This window comes from Pipra filicauda, unplaced genomic scaffold (genome assembly GCF_003945595.2).
Source record: "Pipra filicauda isolate LSUMZ 115617 unplaced genomic scaffold, ASM394559v2 scaffold484_size733096_pilon, whole genome shotgun sequence".
Lineage (NCBI taxonomy): Eukaryota > Metazoa > Chordata > Aves > Passeriformes > Pipridae > Pipra > Pipra filicauda.
In genome coordinates, this window is record NW_024104625.1 from 420,282 (window position 1) to 442,635 (window position 22,354).

At 41.4% G+C, this 22,354-nt stretch overlaps 1 protein-coding gene across 1 annotated transcript in view; it reads right to left on the bottom strand.

Moving 5' to 3' along the window:
- The window catches only part of ABCB7 (ATP binding cassette subfamily B member 7), a 41,314-nt gene that overhangs the window by 16,570 nt on the left and 2,390 nt on the right, over window positions 1-22,354 (bottom strand). The window contains exons 2-6 of the mRNA XM_027738836.2: window positions 17,702-17,779; window positions 16,103-16,189; window positions 10,654-10,773; window positions 1,954-2,086; window positions 811-1,079 (exon numbers count right to left, since the gene is read on the bottom strand). Coding sequence (XP_027594637.1) covers window positions 811-1,079; window positions 1,954-2,086; window positions 10,654-10,773; window positions 16,103-16,189; window positions 17,702-17,779 — 687 coding nt within the window. The remainder of the gene's footprint in view (window positions 1-810; window positions 1,080-1,953; window positions 2,087-10,653; window positions 10,774-16,102; window positions 16,190-17,701; window positions 17,780-22,354) is intronic.

Sequence of the window (22,354 nt, forward strand, 5' to 3'; positions counted from 1 at the left end):
AAGCATGGTGGTAGTTGGCTGAGAGCCAGCTGGAGCTGCAACTTCCAAGGGTTATAAAATGTAACCCAGCATCAACAGGCATTTTAACTGATGTTGTTACATTCAAACTTGAGTAAGTCCTTCTAAAAGGGGAGATAAACAAAACAAGATTTTTGGTCTTAATTTAGTGTAAGCTATGTAATCAAGATTGAGATTTTAGCACAGAAAACACCCAAAGATCCTGATTTCAAACACAGGAAATGTGATTTATAAAAGAAAAGATTAAAATTGAGCTTATTAAGCAGGAACGAGAAGCCAATTTTCCAAAAGCTAATTTTCACTTTGAAGTTCTGGATAAAAAAAAGACAGGAAAGAACCAACAATCACTCCCTCCTCTGTCATCAACACACTAACCCACAACATTCCTGGGCATTTATATTCTGCTTCCTCCCTATTTACCTGGATATATTTGACACTTGTGTGCATAGTTTACTTTTCTGATTTCATTTTTCCAACAATTCATAGAATCATAGAATCAATCGAGTTGGAAAAGACCTCTGAGATTGTCAAGTCCAACCCTTGAATTCTGAAGAAAAACATGGAAAACTATCCACATAAATACCACTGGCTGAAGACATGAAAATAATTTTAAATAAGCAGATTCAAAGTAACTAATATTTGCAAATTATGGATTGCTCTCCTTTACAGGAGTTGCTTTCACAACCGCCTTTGAAATTCTATTATTATTAATACTCAGTAGACTTTGGTAAGAGCAAATCAATGTATTAATCTTAAATGAGACAATTCCTGCAGTGAACAGGCAACACTCACCAGAATTCCACTGACCAGAGCCACTTCAAACATTGTAGGTCCCAGATTAAACACTAAAGCACTGAGGACAAAACTGATGCCCCTCGTGCCTCTGTCGATGGTTTTTGACAGAGCTCCTGTTTGCCTGCTCAGATGGAAGGCCAAGTCCAGGTTGTGAAGGTGCAGGAAAACATTCTTGGCGATCCTCCGGATGGAATTTTGAGCTACTTTCCCAAATACTGCATTTCTTGCTTCATTAAACAATGCTGCCCCCGCTCTTGAGATACCATCTAAAAAAGGATGAAAAACTTTACAAAATGAAAATAATTATATTTTCAACTTCCCTTCATGCATGAAATTACACTAGACTCATTCTTTATATATTTTCAACATTCCTAGTTCAAAGGTAATTTATACTTAATTGGTCCAAGCTTTATGCAATTTTTCATTTACAAACCATTGTGTGCACATTTAAATCAGTTTCTTTTGCAGCTGGTTATGAGAAAGGGCAGGATTTTTAATCAAGAATAATTTCTGTAAGCATTATTTCATTTTTTAATTGGAATACCAGAAGCAAGGTCAGAGAATATTGGGAAGAGACATCAAGAGAGTAACTATGAAATAGTTATGATGCTGTGAGGGCTGGAGCCCCTCTGCTGTGGAGCCAGGCTGGGAGAGCTGGGGGGGGGTCACCTGGAGAAGAGAAGGCTCCAGGGAGACCTGAGAGCCCCTTCCAGGGCCTAAAGGAGCTCCAGGAGAGCTGGAGAGGGATTTGGGACAAGGGCCTGGACGGACAGGACAAGGGGCAATGGGTTTCCACTGCCAGAGGGCAGGGATAGATGGGATATTGGGAAGGAATTCTTGGCTCTGAGGGTGGGGAGGCCCTGGCACAGCTTGCCCAGAGAAGCTGTGACTGCCCCAGCCCTGGAAGTGTCCAAGGCCAGGCTGGACAGGGCTTGGAGCAACCTGGGCTAGTGGAAGGTGTCCCTGCCCATGGCAGGGGGTGGAACAAGATGAGCTCTAAGGTCCCTTCCAACCAAACTGTTCTGTGATGCCATGAAATAACCACCCACTGTGCTCAGCAGGGCAAGGGGCAGAAGCTCTGCTGTTCCCTCCCTTCCTGAAGGACATTAACACATCCCCAGCTTTGGGAATGCCACTCACAGCCCACGAGAACAGCAGTTGCCAGGGTTGCCACAGTGCTCGGTGCATCGCCGAGGTTCAGCACGTCCCCAGATACCTGGTTCAGGTTGTCCACTGCATATTTAAACATGAAGGGAACCAATATATTCATGGCCTGAAAGCATGAGAACACCAATTAGTCCATATGCATTAAAACACCTCTATGTCCATGACTATTGTTTGTGAAATTGCTATATTGTTATATTCAGTCCTTAAACACTTACTGCAGGTAAATGGCTCTTTACTTCAAGCACAGTATTCTCCACACTGTTAAACCTTTACTGCTGGGTCTGCAGGGTTAGTTTGTGTCTCTCACTGTCTCCTTTTAAGTATCGATTTCTACCCTAAACAAACTGTACACTGCAAAGGCCCTGAACTGGGGCTGAGCTCTCAGGACAGCAGGGCAAGCCCAGGAGATGAATCAAGCAGCAGACACTGCATGACACACACTCACAGTGCTACTAAATTATGTCGTCATTAAAGGCTGTTTGCTCTTTGTGGTGCTGACAATATTCAGTATGAACAACCCCTGTTACAAAGGAAACCACTCACCCACACATTGCTACCACGGGGTCATCAAGGTGTGTTAAACCAGAGCTCCAGTGAAGTCAAAGAAAACAAGCTGAGCCATCCTTTGTTTCCCTGACTGTTAATACCTTAGAATTAAATAATGCTTTCCATTTGCAACATCACTGTAAACATTATCTACATCAAGCCTGGGGTTTGGCACAGCAGCACAAAAGACTTTCTGTACAGTCTACAAGAAACCCCAAATTGCTTTAAAAATAGGAGCTTTCAAACAAAATCCCAAAGTCACATCCACAGCTTGTCACTGCACATCTCTGGAGGAGCAGCAAACCCCAAATACATCTTCTCTAACAGGGGTCCCCCCTGCTTGTAAAACCCCAAACAGCTGGATATGTGAACATGCCAACTTTAGGATTTTTTTATTTGCATGACGTAGCACAAGAAAATATTGAAAACCTTATAGAAAACATAAAATTCTCAAGTCCTGTATATGTTTCATTGTTACATCACTAATTCATACTAATAAGATAATTTGCTGACAAAGTTCCTAGAATTAATTAGAATTCCTTAATTCCAACTGCTTCTAACTGTCAAGATTTGAAAATATGGACACAAGTTTTTTAGCAGTTGAACAAGTCTGTTATGACCTACAATTTTACCATCATGGCAGATGTTTAAACACTTTACAGTAAGTTAACTTTTTTAAAGCTGGGGTTTTTTTTTCAGTATTTGGAAAAAATTCTGGGTAGATGATAAATTGTTTTACATGAGAAGAAACAAAAACACAAAGCAGATTGAGACAGATATTTCTGCTCTCTCCACCAAATGTTTTGGATATCCACTTAGATCTCAACTCTATTTAGGGACATCTGTCAGAGCTGAAAGCCCAGGAAAAAAACTGCACATTACCTAGATAAAACTAGGGTTTGAGAGACAAGAGTGCTAGTATCCAGTATCCAATATTCCCAGTATTACAAATTATGGCAAATAGTAGAAGACAGAACTTCACCATGGGGAGTAACTGGAGTTTTGACAATATTTTGTAAACTATAGGATGAAAGAAAAAAAAATAAGTTAATTTTTGGAATCTGTACTGTTAATTTTTTTTAGACAGTGTTTCAGGCAAAAGATTTAAATGCAAATGAGAAAGGAATCCATTTTCTCCTTTTCCCTTGTGGCTCTCCTATGAAATACAGTAAAAAAACCACCTCTAAATTCTCAATACAGCATAATCTAGACTACTCCTGAGAGGAGACAGATGAGATCTGAGGGCAGGTAGGTGAGGTTATTGCTGGATAGTTTGTGACTGGAAAGAGAAACAGCTGAAAGATCAGGTCCCATCTCAAACACATCCTTCTGAAATGTACCCAGGGCAGGCTGAGGGTCCTTCAGAACAGCTCCACTTTTAATAGACTGGAATTGTGGAAGTCTCAAATGCCCCCTTCCTTCCCCAGTATAAAAAAAACCCCACTTCAGAGTTACCAAAACTCCATTTTGGGGTGGCATTTTCTTCTTAATAAAGATGAATCTACTACCATGTGTGTTCCAGCGACAACCAACATGACAAAGTACAGGTTTTCCTGGGAGAGACTTCTCAGGAGAAAATAAGAATATTGTAATGCACACTGTCTTGATTTGCTGCTGATTCTCACAAATCTCTCTGCAGGGATTTTATTCTTCACTAGACTACACTACACTACAGGTAGTTTTGAAATAGAACTACAGATATATTTTAAAGTCCATTTAAAGAGAAGAGATGTATTCTTTAAACTGCTGTTCTCCACTCACAATTAATTTAACCAGTAACAGCCTACAATTTTGCAGGAACGTCTTCTTTTACATGGATATAATTCTTCCCAATAGAGTTTTAAATGAAATTTAAAGCCTGGTCTCAGGTTATAGTTGTTCTGACTCCTGGAGGGTAAAGCTTGAATAAGAACAAGGCAGCATGGTATTGCATTTCATTAGCAATCAAGACAGTCTGCTTTCCAGTAATTTAAAAAAGAAAAAAGTTAATCTTACAAAGTTTATAGCAAGAGATGAGAGGCCATTATTAGAAACAGGCCTTTCCTACTCAATTTGTTAAGTCAATGAAATCACGTTCACAGTAATGGAAACAAAATTTCATCCTTCTGCATAAATTCACATTTCTCTCTTTAGATTTGCTGGCACAGAACAAAAAGCTTTAAGCACACCTTGGTAGACTATGAAAATCTACCATGAAAAACAATTGTCTTACACAATGTATCTATACAGGCATCCCTCCTCTGCCTAATGCCTGAAAGCTTGATAACAATTCCCATTAAAGAGACTCTTTTAATATGAATTTGTACATTTTCTATTCCTGGGTTTGAATTAATAGCTAATCCTTGCCTGAATTTATTGGAAAACAAATACAGCACCCATGAAGTCATCCCAACTCAACTGCCCACATTTAACAGCACGTTGCACTGTAATGAATCATGCTTAAATGAGTTCAAACATTTTCTTTAATGACTGCACTGTTTTAAGTTGACAATGCAATATCATCTCTATTCCCCCATGGGACTACACTACTTTTAAGGCAAACAGCCTTATCTTTCATTTTGCTCTTCCCAGTGTTTCTTGTTTAATAAAGATGATGAATTAGTGACAGGCTGAGCCCCAACAAGATAAAACTGGTACACAGTGAACTCTCCTTCTGCCAATAATTCAATGAGAAACGTTGACATGAAGATGACTGAATTTATCTCTGGACCAATATAAAGGTACACATCCAGCTACTCCATTTGGGAAAGTACAAACAGAAACCTCCACACCCCTTGTGGAGCAGAGGCTGCTAAAGCAGCTGCAAAATGTGGTCCAGATGAGGGAAGAAGCACCTGGCTTCAGGGCTTCTTCAAATTTAAATGACCTGAACTAGACTTTTTCCAGTAAGAAAAACCTCCAATTTTAAATACTTGTCACCTGAAACATCTCGAAAAGCTAAAGGTTTATTCCAATTATCTAACTCCACCTGAGCCCCCAGAAAGGGCTCAAACACCCAGATCACAGTACAAGCTTCACTGATCAGACAGATTTTGTTATCTTCACACACAGTCTAAATGTGCAATTCAACCCTTGTGTCCTGCCTCCTCAGCCAAGCCATTCCTGCTCCTGAATTAGCAGTCAGGAGAAATGCAGATAGTCTGAAAGACTTCTCTGGCTCATGAATAACACAAGCCTGGTCTGTGACCACCAGGCCAAAAACCACTCCAGGCTGACAGGGGTGACAAGTGATTTTGTCATACCCATGTTTTTAATCCAGCTCCTCAGCAGCCACAGCTTGTGCCACTTCTCCTTGTGGCACAGAAGAATAAGGGATGAAACAGAAAAGTAAGGAAGCATTTGCTATACATACCTCAGTAGAGAAGACAAAACATGGGAGAGAGAACGTGGAAAAAGACAAACGAGATCTACTGAACGTGAGCAGGCTAACTCTGGTGTCTGACAACACAGACGCTGCCTTGTGTGCTCCTCTCACCTGCCTTCCTCCGGCATCTTTCAGATCACACACACGTCTACAGAGGCTATAAATATTTAAGGTAAAAATTTAAAGCGTGTCATAATAATACAACAAATCTTCCAAGGAAGAAAAGACCTCACTAGCCCCAGAGCAGACTCCATCCTGTCATAAAAAGCCAGACTAACAGCTGGCTTTGAAGGCTCACAATCCCACCAGCGGTTATGTGGAGACAAAAAGGAACCAAAAATCACAATCATTTGCGCAATGACAGGCAACTGGGCCCCACAAAGGGAGTCAAGACAGATTGTAACTGCAGGCTCTTCAGTAGTAGCTGCACACAAACTGGCTTTTGTTTGGAAAGTGAATTTTACTGAACTGGAAGATTTAAAGAGACAAATTATTTCTCCAGCGGCAGGAAAAGGAGGAATGATCTCCAGCTGTTTTGTGGGTAAGTAACCAAATCAAACTGGGTGTGAACTCCCAGTATTTTTCCTGTGGCTGAGAATTTTATAACCTACCTGTCCTCTGTTATTCCTCTGGAGTTTTCTTAGAATAAAATTGAGGCCACCCTACAGCTTCTGTCTTTTAACTGGAAACCTAACTTTATCAATACAGAGGTGTAAACCCTCACCAAAGTCTTCTGCCAAACTAAAAGGCTTACAGAAGCATTTCTTCCTCGGGGAGGTGACTGGTAGAGCCATCATGATCACCCAGTTCGCTATGAAGCCCCCTCAGGAGCACCAGCCTTTAGAACAAATTCTCCAGATACAGGATTCACTTTGTTCCACAGTGAACAAAGAAACGCAGCGAGGAGAAAAACATGCTGGTGTTCTTGTGCTGACACAATTAAATTGCAGAGAAACTTTAACAAACTGCTTGTGTGGTCTCTGCAGTACATCGTAATTAACCTCACAAGCAGCCAGAACAAAGGGCTCCCAAACGGCACAAGGAGTAAACTTCACAGAATTACACACGGGCCAGGAAAGCGGCAGGTAAACTACTCTGTACTTTGTTTTCCCTAGGACAAAGTGACCTTTTGTTTGCTCTGGAAGAGCAGCAGATGTTCAGGGCTTAAAGACATGCCAGACTTACCTCAGCTCTGTAACAAACTACTGCACATCAGTTATGTCACAGTAACTACACGCACGCTTAGCACATGTAAAGTCTGAAGGCAATTTAAGAGAAGTTCTTTCCACAAAGTAAGAGTGAGTACAGCTCAGGAGATGAAGGGTAACTTCTCAAATTGCAGATATTCAACCACAGCTTTGCAATGACAGAACAAAACAAAGATCAGGAGCAAAGGGCAGATGGAAGACATCCATGAAATTTTTTACTCCAGCCAGTTATAATCTATATTTTCCACAGAGAGCTTGCTATGTGTTTTCCCAATGAGATCCTTGTTTGCCAAAACAAACATTCTCACAAAACACTTTGGCTTTAACAAGCATCTCCTAAAACCTGGGCAAAGCTCAACAGGTTTTCTGCTTGGCTTCTGGGAATCTGCTCTGGACATCAGAGCTTCCAGGCTGCCTTGTACAAACCTGAAGTGGGAAACTTAAGAGAATACTTAAGAGATCCAAACATCCAGTTACTTCCCCAAAGGGTAATTAAGTGTCTGATTTTTTGGTGGGGGAAACACCTCTATCTCCCAGTAGAAATACAGTAACTCTGTTTTACACCAAATACAGAGTTCTTTACAGGCATTCTGGTCATCAATTTTGTTTTCATAACACCCCAGAAAGCTGCTTGAAACATTAATAGACTTCTTAAAGGCAAGGTACACTGCTGCCACATGCAGGATTAGATGCTGGATTCACGGTCTCCATCATATTCATATAACACTATAAATTAGGGAAGGGGGGAGAAGAAAAAACTACTTCAACCATTTAGAAATTGCCTTCAGTTTATTATTATTAACATTACTAATAAGAGGCTTTAAAAAGAGTTAGAAGAATTTTCATATCCACCTGGTAAATCTACATTACAAAACCTCAAGGCATCTGCATTTTGAGCAGAGTTTCCCCAAGAGTTTTTAACTAATGTAAAGCACTGCTGTGTATTTTGCACAGGGCACAAAAAGGGGGGAAGTTTACTTGCACAGACCTGTCATATTCTGCATGTCATTACCTGCATTATCAGCAACGTCCTGAACAGCAGCACAACCCAAAATATCTCCTGTGGACAGTACCCACAAGTACCTGAGAGATAAACAGCTCTTGAGAAAGAGCTGCAGACCACAAGACTGGACCTTCCTCTCCAGCTCAAAAAAGGAGCACATTTCTCTCCCAAGCACTCCTCTTTTAACACTCACAATAGCTGAAATTTGTTTCTTCTCTTTTTTCATAACATGGCAATGGTGCTGAGTGCTCATAAGTTGCCAGTGCCACGAGCTAAGTGCGACACCTCCTTGCCAAGCTTACTTACTTTGGCTCAGCAAGCCACTACCATTAGCTCTACGTTTAGTAAAAACTGCCATACTTAGAAGCAACCCATTTGAGCCTGTATGTCTCAATGGAATTCACACAATTTTCTCCCAGTATTTTACAATCAAATATTTACTTTTTTTTTACCGCAAGAATTTTTTTTTTTGCACAAAGTTAACATCTGCACTTCTGAACTATTTTAAAGGGTTTGCACAAAATTTGAAATATATCCTCCATTAATGTGCAGAAAGCTTTTACATGCCAAATTCTTTACAAGAACAAATGAACACTAATTTTGTTGCAGGCAAGAGTATAGGAGATCCTTTCACACAATGAAGTACAGGTAAGAGCAACCCTCCATTTCATAATCAAGGCTACATGAAAAATCACTTGAATGAAAGCATGATTCTTAAATACACAAAATTAGTTACACAGCTTCTTTCATATTAAAAACAATAAAATTGCACTGTCATCTCACAGAGAAATATCAAAGGACTGGAGCTCAAATCTCCTTTCCATAGGAAAAGCAAGAGCTGTGAGTAGGTACCACCACATTGCTCAAGTTCGGGTTGAGAATGGATGCAGAGCCTTGAAGAAATCCTGTTTGACACATCCAGCATCACACAAGAAGGTCTGTAGGCAACCTTTAACTCAATTTCCCATAATCTCTGAGGTAAATGATTCACAGAATCACAGAATGTGCTCAGCTGGAAGGGACCCACAAGGATCATCCAGTCCAACTCCTGGTCCTGCACAGGCCCAGCCCCAAGAGTCACCCCCTGTGCCCCAGAGGATCATCCAAACCCTCCTGGAGCTCTGGCAGCCTTGGGGCTGTGCCCACTGCCCTGGGGAGCCAGGTCAGTGCCCAACCAGCCTCTGGGGGAAGAACCTTTGCCTGAGATCCAACCTAATCAGCAATGGAAAACCCTGGGTTAACCTAATGGAATGGAAATAAACCAATGGAAATAAAAATTCTGGCTGTCATCATCATCATCTCCCTAAACACACATCACCTGCAGACACTCCCTGTCCAAAAATCCAAGCTTTTTTTTTTATTACTATACACACCTTGCGCAGGAAAGGGACACCTTAAGAGTGTAAATCCCTTAAACAATAAAAAAGCCAATTATCCCCTGTGCAGCTGAGCAGTAACCCTGGCAGTGAAGGGGTGTGTCCCCACCTGAGCAGTAACCCTGGCAGTGAAGGTGTGTCCCCACCTGAGCAGTAACCCTGGCAGTGAAGGTGTGTCCCCACCTGAGCAGTAACCCTGGCAGTGAAGGTGTGTCCCCACCTGAGCAGTAACCCTGGCAGTGAAGGTGGTGTCCCCACCTGAGCAGTAACCCTGGCAGTGAAGGTGTGTCCCCACCTGAGCAGTAACCCTGGCAGTGAAGGGGTGTGTCCCCACCTGAGCAGTAACCCTGGCAGTGAAGGGTGTCCCCACATGAAGCAGTACCCTGGCAGTGAAGGGGTCCCCACCTGAACAGTACCCTGGCAAGTAAGGGGTGTACCCACCCTGAGCAGTAACCTGGCAGTGAAGGTGTCCCCCACCCAAACCTTGAGCAGTAAACCTTGGGCATGGAAGGTTGTCCCTACCTTGAGCAGTAAGCCCTTGTGGGCAAGTGGAAGGTTGTCCCCCACCTGAAAAGCAGTAAACCCCTGGCAGTGGAAAGGGGGGGGTCCCCCACCTGAGCAGTAAACCCTGGCAGAAGGGGGGTGTCCCCACCTGAGCAGTAACCCTGGCAGTGAAGGGGTGTCCCTACCTGAGCAGTAACCCTGGCAGTGAAGGTGTGTCCCTACCTGAGCAGTAACCCTGGCAGTGAAGGGGTGTGTCCCCACCTGAGCAGTAACCCTGGCAGTGAAGGTGTGTCCCCACCTGAGCAGTAACCCTGGCAGTGAAGGGGGGTGTCCCCACCTGAGCAGTAACCCTGGCAGTGAAGGTGTGTCCCCACCTGAGCAGTAACCCTGGCAGTGAAGGTGTCCCCACCTGAGCAGTAACCCTGGCAGTGAAGGGGTGTCCCCACCTGAGCAGTAACCCTGGCAGTGAAGGTGTGTCCCCACCTGAGCAGTAACCCTGGCAGTGAAGGTGTGTCCCCACCTGAGCAGTAACCCTGGCAGTGAAGGGGTGTCCCCACCTGAGCAGTAACCCTGGCAGTGAAGGGGGGTGTCCCCACCTGAGCAGTAACCCTGGCAGTGAAGGGGTGTGTCCCTACCTGAGCAGTAACCCTGGCAGTGAAGGGGTGTCCCTACCTTGGCGCTGGCCAGGAAGCCCAGCGACAGCGCGACCCTGGCGCGCAGGTCCGGCCGGTCCTGGGGCCACACGTAGGACAGCATCGCCCTGATGATCTTCTTGGCATCGATCTCCCTCAGCTGTGGGCAAGAGCAAAGGCACTGCATTATAGACACTCCTCAGCAAGCAACATAGCAGCAGAAATGAGAATGAATTTTATACATTTAGATCACTTCTGTATTTTATTTGATAGGCAACAGACACTTCACAGTGTTTGAGAGCAGGACTGCCCATTAAAAGTTCAAGGTGTTTGTGTGTTTATATCCATGACATGCTGCTAAAGCTCATGAGTTGTTCTTAATTCACGTGTTCTGGAACTGGAATACAGAGAGAGCCACAATTCACCACACTGAAATACTTCACAGAGCAAATAAACCCACCCTTCTTTATCTTCTCAAGATTTCTGTAGGAAATGCAAGGGCTTGTTGGTACTTCTTTTTGAAAGATGTTTTAAAATACCTTAGAAACAACATGAGGGAAATGCAAAAAAGAAAAAAAATTAATGAAGCAACAGAAAAACCTAAGGCAAGAAGGAAGTGTGAAAGGTCTACAAGAAACCTAAGTAGTATGGAGAACATTCCCTGATGTTGGGTACTCAGCCTTCTGGAGGCAGGTGATGGACATGGCCATATGTTGGCTTCACTGATTACATCCATTTTAACTGAATTCTTCAGTTCTCCTCCAAACCTCAAACTTTGCTCTAAAGACCACAATCCAGTTAACAAGCCATCTAGAAAAATATTACTTTTTTGGTTTGGGTTGAAGTTGTGCTTTGGTTGTTGTAATTTTTTTTGCTGTTGTTGTGTTTGGTTGTTGTATTTTTTTACAGAAATGTAAAGGCTATTTTCCAGATGGATTTGGTATCACTGACACTTAAGATATATTCCACTAAACTCATAAGCTAAATTCTCTGGAGCCTAAACCACGTTTCCTAATCAAGAATAAGAGAACATGCAGTAACAAAGCACAAGTATCAACAACTTGCTTTTCTGGGTTGGCTGCACTGGAGTTAACTTGAAAAGAAATAAGGGTTATCTAAAACTGAAGGGAGGGCAGCAAGGGCTGCTAATCTCTCCATTTCAGGCAATATTTTATAGTTGAGGGGAGAGATGGGAAACAAAAAGTTAGTGTACTCCTTTTAAAAATGACTCTTCATGATGGAAGTCACTACAAAGGGGGACTCTTAGAATGTATCTTAATTCTTGAGGATAAACTAAACTAGAATAGAAATACTCTGTTAAGGTGTGAATAAGCAAGAAAGGAGAGGTCTGTTAAAAGGCAAAACTGATGAGGCAACCAGGGAAGCCAATCCTATAAATACAAGCTTTTAAAAGCACCAGGAAATTCATCTCAATGTTTCTAGTCACAGCTTCAAAGACCAAAAGTGGCATTTTGTCAACAACTGCAAATGTACTGGAGCATTACACAGGATAAGCACATTGCAAATGACTGTTAGAGAATTGATATATGGAGGATTTGCAAGTGGAGAGAGGATGTGAAAGTGTTTCTGTGGTGTCCTACCCACTCAGGAGATGGAGGTATCTGCTGCAGCATACACACGAATCTTTCCATGTGAGCCAAGGATATGCATAAAAAGCAGTTCAAACATTTGGAAAATACCTTTCATCACCACTTACAGGTTAAAAGGAAGTTAAAAAAAATTGATATTACATTAACACAAAAGATACTGCTGCAATCAGAGCAGTTCTAATTATATGTTGCTATTGGCTAGGCAGACTTTGCACAGAAAAGCTATTAAAAGGAACAAAATACACTGGCTGCAAACAAGGACTCTATTTCCTTTTTCATGGCTCTGAACGTTGACAGAAGTAAAACTGTTCAGAAAAAAGTCAGAAGGCAGCCAGTCATTTGCCAAAGGCCTTGCAAAGGAACAAGAAGAAATATCAAAGGATGCAAAATGCACACATATTACATCAAAGTTTACCATGAAATAAATGTTACTGTTGTACAGAAACATGAGTTAAAAATTGTTTAAAAATGCAAGTGGCAACATTAAGAATTAAAATGAGCAATCTGTTCAATGGACTCAGGCCCTTTTTTGATTCTCTGAGGTATATAAAAAGGTTAAGAGATGCATTTATTTTACCTCCTTTTAAACGGTAGTAGTGTTTTACATTTCCTTTCAAGGTCTATTTCTACAGAAATGGAAGGAGTGGAAGAAAAGGTATTATAAATCTAATACAGCAGGGAGCAAAGAAGAAAAGTCTTTTCCTCTCTCTGAATGCAGCATGTTTTCAAAACACTACCAAATATTGAAAACTATTTGCAAAAGAAAGAGCATTGAACATCTTGCTGTCCCCTCTACCCATCTCATGCAGTTTCTGGACCTTTTGAAACACCTAAAGGGGGGGGGGAAAGAAGGTCATAATTCCTCTTCCCAGTCTCCAAGGTTACTGAGCATTGCAAAGCATTCCCTGGGCTGGCCCCATCACTGTGTGGATAAAGCCTGTGCCAGAGGTGTGGTGGAAGGAAATGGCAGTTTGACTTGCATTTAAGCTTCATTGCTGATGAAGTCCAGCCCCAGTTGTGGCTCCCATGTGCTCACTCTGTATTTCCCAGCACAAGCTGCACCCGTTATTCTCTCAGGCACTAACAGATGTCTCCTGCCCTGCTTTCTTTCCAGCATTCCATTGGACCATCCCAGCCCACTTCTCACCACCTCTGGAGCCATGAAACACCTCGAGGAACTGACTCAGTGCATGAACCTGGCAGAAAACTCTTTGGGTGTTTGTTGCATGGTTTTGTCCCAGTAAAGATTCAGATAAACCCTCAAATTCAGCACCATGAGTTAAAACAAGCCGAGAACAGAATTTTGTTATAGCAGGAGGCACTAGCATTGCTTCAGTCCAGGGCCTGCAGCTTGCTGGGAGAGAAGCAGCACTAGTTGTCTGGTTCCCACCATCTGGGCAGTTATTGTTCAGCTCCATCACTTCATGCTGGTCACTGTCTGACCACACCGTGACCTACGGAGCACCACATCGAGGGGAGGGAGGATTCTTATTTCAGTTGCTTTATCAGCTTAAATAAATGTCAAACCAGGGCCTGAGTTTTCTTCCAAACTTTGGGGGAAAAGGCACTTAGTCTTCTGTCTTTGTGCTATCCCTCCCCTCCACAGAAAGCAAGTGATAACTAAAAATTAAAGAGCAGGGAGTGAAATGGTGGTAGGGGAAGGTAAGTTATCAGGGCTCCATCCTCATTACCAGTCTTTCCATAAGAAAGGAATGTATGTCTGGCATCATGCCAGGCAGCACAGTTTTCATTCCTGTCCATTCTGTGTACAAAAGACTAACACACAAAAAAACCCCAAAGCTGGTAAAGAACAGTACGGGTTTCAGTTTCAGTACTCAGCACATCAGCCACTGCTGCAGTGAAAGTTGTTTTGCAAAAACAGAGAGATGTGTAAACTTCTCTCCTAGTTTACATGTGAGATGAAGGAAATGTGCCCTTCACTCTGTGTTTATCCTCAGTATTCAGTTCTGTACCCCTGAAGCTGCTATAAAAGGGGCAATTTAAAAATATCACTCCCAAAGTCAGATTCCGAATGAACAGGCTGCTGGTTTGTCAAAAAAAGTTTGGAATAGAGAAAGCTGTAATACAGTTGGCATGTGTATCACCTGCAGTTCTCCTAAAAGCATAATCCTAGGGGGAAAATGGGTAAATTGGGTGCCAGCATTTTTATGCATTGAATACAAGTACATGTATACATGAAACATAAGAACTGCACTTGGAATATCATATTTCCTTCCTTTCATATTTGCTGAGAAGCTCCTGGCATCTGCACACAACGTTACTTTGTTTTTTCTTTCACTCTTCACACATTTTACAACTTCTACAACTCCTGCTGCTTTCTCCTGGACAATCCTAACAGATATTTGTTTAGTCGGACAGCAGCCTTAACTGGCAATGTCCTGTATTAACCATGCTTTATTGGAATAAAAAACTCAGGGAATTGCTTTACACAGGAATAGCTGCAAGTAATGAGTGAAGGGAGAATGCCACTGGAATATTTACATTGTCTAGTAAACTAAAAAAATATCATCTGGCATCAAAATTTCTGGGTAATGTATTCCTAGTGAGTTTTAAAGTTAAGGAACATCCAACATTCCTTAAGGCTACTAGTGTTTTGGTGAAGAGAACTTTCCATTTCCTTTCTGAGCAGAGAAAACCCTGAAATTTAAATGTGAAAGAGAGAAGGATAATCAGCTAGGTTTGAAGTCTGTTTTTCCTAGGAAGTCTCTGAAAAGAGCCTATACCTGTTGCAAGGAGGGTCTCAAAATGAGTCTAAAGTTAATGTTACATGCAGAGCCAGTGGTACCACTGACTGGAGATGGCCAATTATTCCATTTCCCCCTGTGCCTCATGCAGAAAAGATCACAGATGTTTGCCAAAACAAGCTGGCTACACTTCAGGTTATGGAATTCCCTCTTACTATAAAACATACACGTCTCCTAACTTCTGCTTGTAACACAGACAGGTTGGAATTCAATGAAGGGACAACTCTCAGATGAAAATTTAAGTGTAACTTTTCAGTTACTTTACAAATGAGGCTGTAGGAAAGGCATCCTCAGAGCACTTAAACATCAGCAAAGCAGCCCTGAAAGACTCTGCACCGAGGACTGTTTGTCATTGTCATCAACGTGGTCCTCACTAATTTTAGGAAGATCCCGCCCCAGTTTGAACAAGTTATACCCATCACACAGAATCGTTCTGCAAATACACAAAGCACCAGAAATAAGTTTGCCCAGGAAATGAGAAGATCAAAGTTACATAAACACAAGAGCTTTGCTTTGGCAATTTTAGTCATGCAGTTGATCCCGTGTCGTTCTAACCCAAAACTGCCTCTAACTGGAATCATTTGGGCTAATAAGAGAGAGTTCTCCTTACATACCACCATCCTTACTTTAACATGTGCTTCCTGAATAGAAATACAGTCAAAATATAACAGATGCATTAATATTAAATCCAAGTAAAAATATACACAGTTCAATTACTTCTCTCCCTTCCTATTGCAAGTGTGATTTTACCAAGTGGTGCATTGACTTGTACCTACAAACTGATTTCTACTATCCTGAATGTCAAGGATAGTAGAACGTCCAGGTGAGCAAACCACAGTAAATTACTGGAACATAGTTTCCATCAAAAGAATTTTACATAACACAGGCCAATTTCAAAGGGGTGTGTAACATTAAATTGTATTTTTAATAAAACAAATGAAGCCCTTGAACACAGTTATTACAAACATTTGGTGAGAGTTAGCAAGTCTACATCGACAATTAAACTGTATCTACTCTACTACACTACTCACATATCTACCAACACAATTTTGCACAAATTTTTGCTGATAACATTTTTTATTTTAAAAGCAATAGTAATGAAGCCATGTTTTACCCCTTCCTTTGGATCTGTGTGAAGCCCTCCACCTGCATGGCCATGCCAACACATCCTCTTCTCTATCAGTCGCCACCTTGGCAGGATCTGGGTGAAAAGGAAGAGTCAATTTGCAAGAACCTCAGGAAACAGGCACATAAAAGCCAACAGAAAGAGCAACTACTGGCCCGTTTTCCCTCCCCCATCCTCCACCTGGATCAGCTTGCTTTAGTCAAAGATTTTTCCTCTCTCTAAAAACCTTGCCTTGCTTAAGAAAACAATAATAAGAAAGGGACTATAACTCTGGCAGCAAAGAGCACGTTCCAAGCAGGCAGGAGGTAAGGACAGATCCTTAAATATTTCAGTTAAAAAGACACCTAAAAATTGAAAACGCACTGAAAAACATAGAAAAAAACCTTGAAGTTTTGGGAGATAACCATGCTGAGGCACATTAATATGTAAAGTGGAACACATTTCAGCAATAATACTCTTTCCATGTACATAAGAGTAACTTTACTTGTGGGCAAAATAAATAAGATAAATCCACTTTACACTTCTCTTTCCCACCAGGATGGGAATGGCCTATTGGTGCCATAAGTCAGGTACAAATTACCCCAGCCCAGAGCCCCTGCTGCAATCCATGTACAGGGGCAGTTTGGAAAAGAACCTGCTTGTTAAATGCCCACTTCTCTCAGCAGGTGGTCAAGACTCCTCTGAGAAAAATTCTGAATTTATTCACACACACAGACCAGGCATTTCTCCAAGTTCAATTTCCAAGTGCCTGCCACAAACAATGGATGTGTTAAAGCTTTTCAAAAAGTAATCTGCATTTTGTTTAAAAGATTTGTTACATGTTCACAGTTTTCAGGTTCAAGTTACGCAAAAGCTCTTTGGGAATCCCCTTTGATGTATGTTGACCCCAGGGTCTGCTATCCAAATCAAAATGTCACTTTTCACATTTTAAAGAAAAACATTATAAAAAATAATCTAAGTAGATTTTATGCTTTGAAGCCCGAATGATCCTCAAAAGATTTTAGCTGCTTAAGTCAGTTCTGTGATAACCAGTGAGTGGTCATTATTTTATAATTAAAAAAACAAAAAGAAAAGCAAAATAAATAAATTTCTTAGCTTCATTATGTGTCATAATTATTCCATGAACAGGAAAAATGACACCTTCCTTATGTTTACACTAGTTTTAAGGCAAGTAGACCTCCCAGGAGTAAAAGCCTGATATTCAATAATGAGAATATTCTACAACCTAAGCAGAATTTTAAAGTAATAAGGCCTTACACACTCAAGGAAAACTCACAATCTCCTGTGCCTGGGTATTCCTTACCTGGGTATTTTCCATGCTTGACAACATGAATCTAAGTATCAACACACAAGACCTGCATTTTTAGGGACTTTTCTTTGAAAGTTACTGTAATATCATTAGTTTCCAAAGATTCAGAAAGACTTCTAGGGGCAGAAACATAACTTGCCATTTAATCTGCTGCACTTCAGAACCACAAATAGTGAAATTAATAAAAAACCCCACAAAACTAGCAGATTAAACAGAAAGATGTTCCAAGGGCTTAAGTTTCCTCTGACCTGCAAGTAGGAAGAACCAATTGTACCCACCTCTGAAGGCTCTAGTAATGGCCTTGAGTAATCCCCTGCCAGGCCGTGCCACCATCTTTGCCTGCAAATGGGTGGAATCTACAGAACAAAAAGGGAGAAAAAGAAGTGAAAATGGAGTCATGCAGAACATGCATTTCACAGTCAGAGAATATTCATCTGGTTCATGTAAACAAGCATAACATGAAAAGAAGGCAGATGGCTTTGGTTTTTAACAACTGACCACAGAAAAAGCAAACTAGTGGGGAGCATCTGTAAAACAAACTCCATTCACCCATTAAAATGCTCAGTGACAATGAGCCTTTCCCTTCCCTGAACCCACACTCCCATCAGACTCTGTTTCTTTTGTACCATGAAAGCCCAAAGTTTTCCCTTTTGTCTCATTTTCATTTTCCCACAGGTCATCTTCTGACTTCTTCCAAACAGTCTTTTCTTCCATTTTTCATCATGAAATGTTACTTTTATGCTTATAGGTTCTGCCATTCCCAATTCCTCTTAGCTCAGCTCATGCCATGCTTGTCTCCACTAGGCAAATCAAAGCTACAGTTCTGGGCTGGGAAACAGTGGGACTGTCAGAAATTGGAGCAGGGCTGGCAACAAGTTTAGGTTATTAGGACACAAGATACCCAATATTCACAGATCTGCCAACCTTAAGAGACTGCTGGCACCAACTGTGCCATGCTCTACACATTACCTTGCAAAGCAATCCATGTTGCAAAGGACCATTTATTCTCCTCAGATGGACTAACTGGCATTGCTTCCCTGGTGGCAAGACACAGGGAGTTCTCTTCTGGTCAGCACTGATGGTACCGCATCATCTTTGACACATTCAATAGTAAATCTTTTACTGTTCTGTTACAATATTAACCATCCACTATGTAACAATCACCACTGCAGAGCAAAACAGACACATGGTGCTCATGAGCCCACAGCAAAGCACCAAGGGCAAAAAGGGGGAAAAAAGAACTTGGTCACAAAAAAGCATTTTTAACCTCGACAAACAGCAGCACTGGCATCTATTTGATCTCTTGCCTTAAACATTCCTTTGTTCTTATCTTAAGACATATATCCTAAGTTACAATTTTAAAGAAAATTAAAACCATTCCTGCATAAGTCACCACATGTGATCTGCTTGCTCCAAACAATTCCATTATATGGCATTATATACAGAGGAAAAGTGAACATCCCAATGACATGTTTTGCCCTTAGCAGAGCTAACTGGGTTGGGTGAACTGTCCTGATGCTCCCAAGAGCTGGGTAAAATGAAGGAGCAGCATTTCTAAAGCACTTCCTTGTAGATACACTCATAACTTTACAGCTTTGTGTCAGCACAGAGGATCCCATCTAAACCAAGGCACCCTCCACAGGAACAGTGACAGTGCCATAAACAGGAAATATCATAGAAAAATTATAATGCTCCAACAGTTATTGGAAAGAAGCTAATTACTGTCCTTCTAGAGTTTACTCATAGGATATCATAAAAACATTTTACTAATAATTCATATCCTTTGACCTCAAGGTTCTCCAGGTTTCCTTCCAACTGAAGTATGAGGCAAACAACATCACAGAAACAATCTGTACTGAAACACCAGCAGATCTGGTCTCAAATCCTGCTTTAGAAAAACAGCCCAATTCCTTGACTGAAACTATGAACTGCCATTGGGTTAAGAGATGAATACAGCAAAAGAATTAAAAGATTTGCACAAGATACACAGGAAAACTTGTTCTTATTTGCAAACTTGAGTCTGGAAGACTGGAGGTTTCAATCCTCTCCCATCTCCTGCTAAAAATCAAATCTGAGTGAAGAAATAAAGAATTAAACAAGGTGAACAACTGACTTCACTGATAATCCCTCTGCCCATCAGAGTATTGACAGCAAAACTGCTCAGAGGAGTGGGGCTGAAGCTTTCCCTACCACTCTCCACACATTCTGCAGGAAGACAACTCCACTCTCCTCACTGTTGTTTTCCCAAGAGATTTAAGACTACAAAGAAAAGCCATACTTGAATCTTATCATAACAGATCAAAGCAGCAGGTTATTTCTTTAAAGGAGCAGGAGAGAGTCCTGCTTATTTCTGCATTTCTGAAATTATGCAGGAAACTTGAATCCTGGCATTTCCTAACTTTTGAATGCCTGACTCTGCACTATTATGCCCTTTTAATGCATTTTTGGACATGATTCTATAAACTCTAAAGAATGAAACAGATGTCTAGTACTGACTGCCCATAAAAGTCATGTTGCTAATGTCATGACTGTGAGTAGCAGCTTAAATACTACAAATACAAACATGCAACAGGGATAAAACACATTTGCACAAGGTCAAATCCACACTTAAAAGGTTCCCTCTGGAATATGATATGTACTGTTCCAGGCATGCTGCACTCATCTGATGGGGACTGGTTGTTTTAAACTAACTGTAACAGCAAACACAACTGAAGGTGGGATCCAAGTACCTGTGCAGTGTTCAAGTCCCACAGTTAATTTTGCTGAGTTTGCAAGGCAAGAAAAGAAATTATGAGTAGGAAACAATGGAGGAAAATGAGAGAGAAGGTGAAAATATTCTGGTATAAATCTAGACTAAACTGTCACCAATATGAACAGTATAAACTTAACTGGAGCTCCATTTAACAATGGCCAATGTGCCATTGCTCTGTACGCTCGGATGAACGTGCACAGAGCAAAGGAAAACAAGGAGATGAACAAAAAGATACCTTAAGGAATTTCCCCCACAACACCTAATATACCCTCACATTTGGCTTTCTTGGTAAAACACTTCTCAGGGGCAGAACAGAAAACCCAGAGAGCACCTCAGTCCCCCACTGCAGGGAGTGCAGCTCAGCCTGTGCCCCCCGTGTTCCCCAAATGACTTCCAGATTGAGATCCATATTTCCCTCTGTTCTCGTTCAGAGAATCATAGAACACTTGGGGCTGGAAGGGGCCTTAAAGCCCATCTCATTCCATCCCCTGCCATGGGCAGGAACATCTTCCACTATCCCAGGCTGCTCCAAGCCCCAAACTGGCCTTGGACACTTGCAGGGATGGGCCATCCTCCCTCACAGCAATTTTAGATGTCCATTTTTCCAGGCAGATATATGGGACTGCTGATCTGCTCAGCAGCAATACTTCCTCTATAAAGGGATTTTAAAATTCAAGGAGTTTCAAATACAGGTATCTGTCAGTGAAGGCTGCTGACTACCAGAGACACGATTATAGTTCCCAGGCATTGTGCTGTTCAACTGCACCTTTGAAGTCTAGAGAAGAGAACTTAGCAACACACACCAACCCATGAAATGTCTGGACAATAAACATCAGTATAATTTTACAGAACAGACCAGGCTTTGGGTAAAAATAAATAAATAAAAAAACTAGGCAAAATATAAATAAAATTAACAGAAATACCTGAAACTTCTCTTAGAACCCCTTCCAGAGCAAGGGATATTATTAAGTTATGCAGAAGAACACACTTTTTATCACTGGCAGCTGGAAGGGCAAGATAATGCAAAGAAGAAAAAAAGTTTCTTCTACTTTTTACCGTTACAATAGTTTACACAGCCCTGCTTTCTATCACTGCCAAAGTTCTCCCTGAAACTCCTCAGTGTATTTCTTCACTTATAAAAGATTCCTAGCAAAATAATTATCCTTAGTTTAAGGGTGTTGGACCTTCCCAGTCAAATGCTATTTTCTTTCCATTTAGGTCATTTAAATTCATTTAACTAACATTTAGATTCATTTAATTGCCATATTTAGACTGAACAGAACCTGCCATTGCTTTTATTTTGGATACAGACAAACTGTTCTACAAAAAAAACCAAACAAGAAAACCCCCACAAGCTTCCTAGGAAAAAAAACTCCAGCAATTGTTTGGTTACTTATCATACTTCACCAAGCCAATGTGCCAGTTCCCTACTCAGCACAGACCCCAAATTCAACATACAAGTTTTGACAGGATGAACCTCTGCCTACTCCAGCTGCAGGAGGGGGACCCAAAGGAGCTGTGGTTATGGAAATACAAACTGTTCTCAACATAAAGAAATGAAGTCAGATCACAGGCCCACAATATTTATGACACCTGTCTTTGCCCTCCATAAATTTAGCTGTTTTACTCTTCAGGATACAAAAAGTTACAAAACTGCAATCAAAAGTACTGAAAAACATAAGTGTGAGGGAAGATGTGGATCTGTGATGCAACTGCACCCAAACAACTGCTATACTTGACTCTCGTGGCACTAAGTGCCATAGAAAATACAATTAAGCTTACAATTAATTATAAGCTTAAAAAACGCTACAAGAAGACGGGATCAAATACCACATGGATGCAAAGCAGAGTAAAAGGATCACAGGCAAGTCTTTAAAATTATCTTTGTCAAAAAGAATGGTTGGCAACTTTGCTCTTATGGTCATATTTCACCAGAGTTCTTGCTGCCTTTAATCCTGGTGAGTTCAGCTATGGCTGTGCTGTTTACCAGTCTGAGCTGTATAGTGCACTGCTCCTGACACAGTGATGTTGTCCCAAACCTCTGCCATTTGTGTAGTTACACCAATGAAAGCCCGGCTGTGGTTGCAGAGCTGATTTTACTCCCAGCAGTGAGAAGCACTGGTGTAACCCTGTCACATTAGGGGTGCCCTCCCAGGAAGGTCCTTCCTATTTAGGAACA